Here is a 5,725-nt window from a genome sequence, read left to right on the forward strand (position 1 = left end):
CTGGACCCTCCACCTCTCTCTTTCTGTCCCCGCTCTGTCCCTTCACCCCCTCAGTGGCTCTGTCTCCTGGATGCTGTCTCTCTCTCTCTCTCTCTCTCATTCTTGTTTTCACTCCTCTATTTGTCCTCCCCTTCCTCTACCTCGCTTCATCCCTCCATCTCTCTCTCCCCCACCCCTGTCTCTCTATTTCTTCCGTGCCTCGGTCTTTTTCGGTCACTCTGGGGCTCTCTCTGCCCCTCCGTTTGCACCCTCTCCGCTCCTCTCGCCGTCATGGCTGAGCGGCCCGGCGCACCCCACCCCCAGCCCTCTCCTTGGCGGCTAATGAGCAGAGGAGCCTTTGAGGTGGCCAGGGCGGGGGTGGGGGGCCCCCCAAGGGGGCCGGAGGGGGCAGCTGCTGCTCCGGCCCTAATGAGGCCCCCTCTGCGCCTTTCCCGCCGCGATCTTAATTCCTTGTTCTCGCCGGAGCCGCCGCTAATTGGCCTGGGGAGGCCCCCTCCTGGCTCACGCTCTGTCCCCGGGGGCCGAGGACACCTGGATCCCGACCCAGCACCTGTGGCCCTGCTCTTCGGTCCCTCCCTCCACCTGCCTGGCGGCCTCACCGCTGTACTTCCGTCCGGCCTTCCCTCGCCCCTCTTTGTCCTTCCCTCCATCTGCCTCCAGGTGCCCCGTCTATGCACCCCTCCATCCCTTCTCTTGTCGCCCCCCTCCCCGTCCCTCTGTCCCTCCCTGGCCTGCCTCTTGGTCGCCCATCTGTATGTCCCTTCATTCCTCCTCTTTGCTCTGGGTTCCCGTCCCTCCCTCTGTCCGTCTCCGGGCACCCCATTCGTACGCTCTCCCACCCACACCCCTGTCGCCGGGTCGCACTACCGCTGCCACCCTTACCTGGGGACCCAGGCTCGTCCCAGCCTACCTCCTCAGCCCCTACTCCCGCCCGGCTTTTAAACTCTTCCCCGCCCTTAGCCATGTCCAACAACATGGCCAAGATCGCGGAGGCCCGCAAGACGGTGGAGCAGCTGAAGCTGGAGGTGAACATCGATCGCATGAAGGTGCGGGGTGGGTCTGGGGAGGAGGGAGGGGGCCGCGGGGCCGGGGTCCAGACTCCGCGCGGTTGGAGGCGGGGCCCGTGGGAAGATCCCCTTCGGAACTGGGTGGGACCAGGGGCGGGGCCAGGGCGGGGCGGGGCCACAAGGGGGCGTTTCCGGGCGTGGCCGAGACGAGGGGCGGGGTCTTGGGCGGAGAACCGACCGCGCTCCGGCGTCCGCAGGTGTCGCAGGCGGCGGCCGAGCTCCTGGCCTTCTGCGAGACGCACGCCAAAGATGACCCGCTGGTGACGCCGGTGCCCGCCGCAGAGAACCCCTTTCGCGACAAGCGCCTCTTTTGCGTCCTGCTCTGAGTCTTCGCGACAGCTCACCCACCTCCCTTGCCAAAGTATGAATCCAATAAACGCGGTGACCGTGGTGGTACCTGTGCTTTTGGGGAAACTGAGGCATGCAGCGAGCTTGGGGCCATCACGGGGGAACCTGTCTCTTCTCATCCCTTCTGAGTGTGTTTGGAGCGTGTTGGGGGTGAGGATGAGTGGCGTGTGTGGGGTTTGTGGATGTGGAGGGTGTTCCTGAGGAAATGAGCGCTCCGGAGTCTGACCTCCACTGAGCACTCGGCGATGCTGAACTTATTTAATCATCCCAACCGCCCAGAAGGCAGCCGGCCAGTTGTATAGTACCCACTTTGCAGATGCGGAAACTGAGCTAGGAGGTAATGAGGTGAAGACTGTGGCTTCCAGTCAAGGCCTCAAGGACTGAACCTTTGAACCAAAGCTGGCCCCTCTCCTCTCCTGAGCTGTAGATTCGTAGGAGCCCCGGTGTCCACCCCACCTTTCTCTCTGCCTGGATGACTCCACCTCCTTTTGTCACAGGTGGCTACCCCCTGACACAGGCTTACCTCTGTCTGTAGCACTGACCTCTGTTCATTCGTTCGTCCGTTCATTCTTCTAAGCTCTCCCTGAGTCACCTGCTCTGTGACCAGCCCTGTTCTGGGTGAAGCAGGGTACACAGCCCTTGGCTTTGCCCTCTTGGGGCTCAGGATCCACTAGGAGACACAGACCTGTTCCCAGATAGTGATGACCCAGACAGGGCAGGGCTGTGGGTCAGGGGAGCTCAAAGGGAGCCCTTGAGTCAGCTTGGGGATCAGAGAAGGCTTCCGGGAGGAGGGGACATCTGAGCTGGGACATGGTGGTAATACAATTTGGGGACCCAGAGGAGAGAAAAGCGTGGCTGGAGGGAGAAGGAGACACATTAAGGTGTGGCATCCTTTCCTTCACTGGTTATTTTCTTTGTTCTGGGGACACAGGAGGGACTGAGGTAGGTCTGGTTCCTGCCCTGTGTTTCCCGCTTCACACACTGGTGGCCCACGGGACATTTATAGCCTGCAGCTATATATACACATATATATATTTTTTGGTTCTCTACTTTTGGCCTACATAATGTTTAAAAATGTTCTTGACTTGGTTGCCAACTTGAAAAATAGGAGTACTTCACATAAAAGTCCCTATTTCTGGCTTCTCCCAAATTGGAAGTGCTGGTGACCTCAGACCCGTATAAGCCCTCGGGGTGCCCAGAAAGCCAGGGGATGGGACCTGGGCTTTGCGGTTCACCAGAGTGTCCGCCGCGCCCTCCCATCCCCTAGTTAATGGGGCTGAGTGCCAGGGACTCCTTATAGTGGCACGAAGAGAAGGGGAAATCTCTTGTATGTGGAAAAGGAGGAGACGCAGGCTGGGTGAGATGGGGGTTTGCTCCATCATTTCACCCGGGTGGCTGGAGGGCCACTGAGTTAGAGACCCCCTCCCATCTCCTCACGCCCACTTCCTCTTTTCTCCAGACTAACACCTGTGCTCCCCAGCTTGGGGCTAACGGGGTGGGGGAGGTGGCTGCACCCCTGGATCCTGATGGAGCTCGCTCACTGGGCCTCCCCTCCCCAGAGGGGGATGCGTGCTTCTGGTGAGTGCTCCATTATTCGCATCGGATTAGGGTCCCCTGGGCCCCAACTCTGAGCTTCCTGCTGGATTGAGGTAGAAGCGTCTGTAATTACATCTCCCTCCTGCCTCCCACCTCTCAGCCGGCTCCAGCCCCGGTTGCATCATGTCTGTGGGAGCCTCGGGGGAGACTGGGGACAGAGAGAGCCAAGGATGAGCTGGGAGGGTGGGGGGCTGGGGAGGAGGGATGCCTGGAGAGAAGTTGCCAGAGGGTTCTGGAATTTCTCAGACCCAGCATCCTTGCCTCTTAAAACCTGAAATGCAAAGGAATCTAGAATCGCGGGACNACCCAGAACTCTGCACGTCATGAGTGTAAGGATGCCTTGAGCCTAGACAGTTGGGATTTTTAGACCCTTTAGACCCTCAGCCTTGAAATCTTGGGCGTGGGTAGTGGAGGTCGCTCCTCCTTGGCACTCCTGGTCTCGGGGAATGGAAGTCAGGAGAAGCAAGGGGGCTGGCTGACCCCGTGGGGAAGGGAGGGCGGGCAGGAAGGGAGGTCCACCTGGAGGAGGTGGGGGGAGGCTGGGGGTGGTGGTGGTGATGGCTGGACGAGCCAGACAGAGCTGGTTCCCAGGTGACCAGCATCCATGTGTGCAAATCTGGGTAATCTTGTTAGCGGGTATGACTTGGGAGCACCAGCTTCTGGTCACCAGCTGCTCTATCCGGCCAGCCCCCAGCTGTGAGGTCAGCTCTGGGGTCAGAGCCAGGGCAAGAGGCAGAGAGGTGACCGCCTGGGGAAGTGATTGCAGTCAGCAGTCCCTTCCCTCTTCACCCCAAACCCTGAGGGCTGCCCCTCCCAGGCTGCTTCCCCTCTGCACCCCACATGCTCCGAGAGATGCTTGGATCTTGCTGAAGGGGTCTGGGGGCTGGGTGGCCCTGAGCCACAACTGTGACCGTCACTTACTGAGGTCTTGTTTCCGAAACCCCAACCTCAATTCTTGGATAACCCCACCCCCCAAAGTATCCCCATTTTACAGACGTGGAATCAGGCACAGGGCGGTGACATCACGTGGCCCAGTTAGGGGTGGAGGTGGGAGTGGGAGCCGATGGGGGAGTTGTTCCGGAAGGGNTTGAAGGATGGAAGCGAGAGGCGCAGCCCCCAGCAAAGGCAGGGCAGGGATGACAGAGTAGAGCCCCTTGGAGCAGGGCTAAGAAGCAGAGTCTGACAGGTTAGGCAAGGGCCCATCTGGGGTGCAGGAAAGGGTGGGGCAGAGGAAAACGGCCTCTGACCGAAGGTGTTGGATGGACGCACAGCAACATCTTGCTACAGCGCGATGGGCTTGGCAGGTGCGAGCAGCTGATGGGGTGTGTGCACACTCATTCCTGTTTGTGTGTAGGGTGGGGAGGGGCGCGGGTGGGTCCATCCTCCTCCCAGGGCACCATCAGGGGTGGGGGAGTCAAGACAGGGTTGGGCCCAGGGCTGGCGGAGTGTTAGGTCAGCCAGATGCAGACCTGGGCAGGCCGCCTGAGGCGCTGGCCTGCGAGCAGGGGTGGGGAAGAGCCCTGGGGGGTGAGGATGACTCAGCAGAGGGCCTGCTGGCCCAGGCTCCAACCCAGCCTTCCTCTTCCTGCCCCTCTCCCACCCCTTGTCCCACACCACTTGGGAACCCGTGTCTGCCAGATGGCGCCCTCGGAGCCCCTCTGGGTCCCTCACCCTTCACACATAGTAAAGTGGGTCAGAGTCTGTCGAATGGATAATAACCATATACCAACAGCTATTTGAGGGCTTCCTGGAGGAGGCGGGCAGGGCAAATTCTGCCTCTGATCTCCACACCACGCGCCTAACAAGGGCAAGGCAGCCATTTGATGAAGAAGAACATCAAGGCTAAGCTCTAGCAAGTTGTTTTCCAGAGTCACAGGGCAGGTGGCCGAGGGGAGCTGCCAGAGCTCCTCTCTTCCCACAGCACCAGGCAGCCCCTTCACCCGCAAACACACACAGTAGACGCAGCCACAAAGAGGCCCACGGTACACAGGCACAGACCCACAACAAGATGCGCAAAAGGACACTGATGGACCAATAGAGAAAATAATGCGCGCTCGCTGCTGGAGTGCGCGCGCGCACACACACACACTCACACACTCATGGTGCTGTTGCAAGGCTCGCTTGGGTTACACTAATCCCACACAGGCCCACACGTGAAGGTCACACGTCCATCACAGTCCCTAGCACACCCCGCCCCTGGGTGCCCATCCCCCTCCCTGCCCAGGTACGGAGCTGGCCGCTGCCATCGGCCCTGGGCTGTCCTCCCCTCTGCCCCTGTCCAGGGTCCTTCTGCGGAAGCCTGAGTCTCATTCGAGATGCGGGAGAGAAAGGACGCTGACTCACCCGCCCAGGGCAGCTCCTTCCCACGGTTCCCCCGCCGATGGAAGCCACCCCCTCCTGGCCCAGCCGGGGTGACCTCTCACCTCAAGGCACCTGGAGGAAGAAGGACCCTTTGCGACCCTTGCTGTGGGCAGGATGCCAGGTTCCCGGAAAGTGAGTGGAAGTACATCCAGCACGGACACTGGCCCCGGGGCTCCTGGTCGGGCACAGGTGGGTAAACTGAGGCCTGGAGGGGGGCAGGGTGTGTGAGGCCTCACTGGGCACGGGAGCAGTGTGGATTTCCTGAATGCTTAACGGTCCCCGGTGGGGACAGGAAGCCAGCGGGAGGGAGGCTCCAGGAACCGGAGCCACCCCATCTTTCCCCCGCGCACCAG

The 5,725-nt window shown here is 60.8% G+C and overlaps 1 protein-coding gene across 2 annotated transcripts in view; it reads left to right on the plus strand.

The window, feature by feature from the left end:
- GNG8 (G protein subunit gamma 8) overlaps positions 1 to 5,597 on the plus strand; it is a 16,741-nt gene extending 11,144 nt beyond the window's left edge. Inside the window, exons 2-4 of one of the 2 annotated variants that reach the window (XM_077747356.1) lie at positions 961 to 1,046; positions 1,265 to 1,428; positions 5,294 to 5,597. In XM_077747356.1, the coding sequence (XP_077603482.1) occupies positions 963 to 1,046; positions 1,265 to 1,393 (213 nt within the window). In that variant the 5' untranslated portion in view covers positions 961 to 962 and the 3' untranslated portion in view covers positions 1,394 to 1,428; positions 5,294 to 5,597. Of the gene's footprint in view, positions 1 to 960; positions 1,047 to 1,264; positions 1,445 to 5,293 lie in introns of those variants that run through there. The other variant, XM_077747355.1, reaches the window with a different exon arrangement.
- Positions 5,598 to 5,725: the final 128 nt, after the last annotated feature.

The sequence above is a fragment of the Crocuta crocuta genome, unplaced genomic scaffold (assembly GCF_008692635.1).
Source record: "Crocuta crocuta isolate KB4526 unplaced genomic scaffold, BGI_CrCroc_1.0 scaffold334, whole genome shotgun sequence".
NCBI lineage: Eukaryota > Metazoa > Chordata > Mammalia > Carnivora > Hyaenidae > Crocuta > Crocuta crocuta.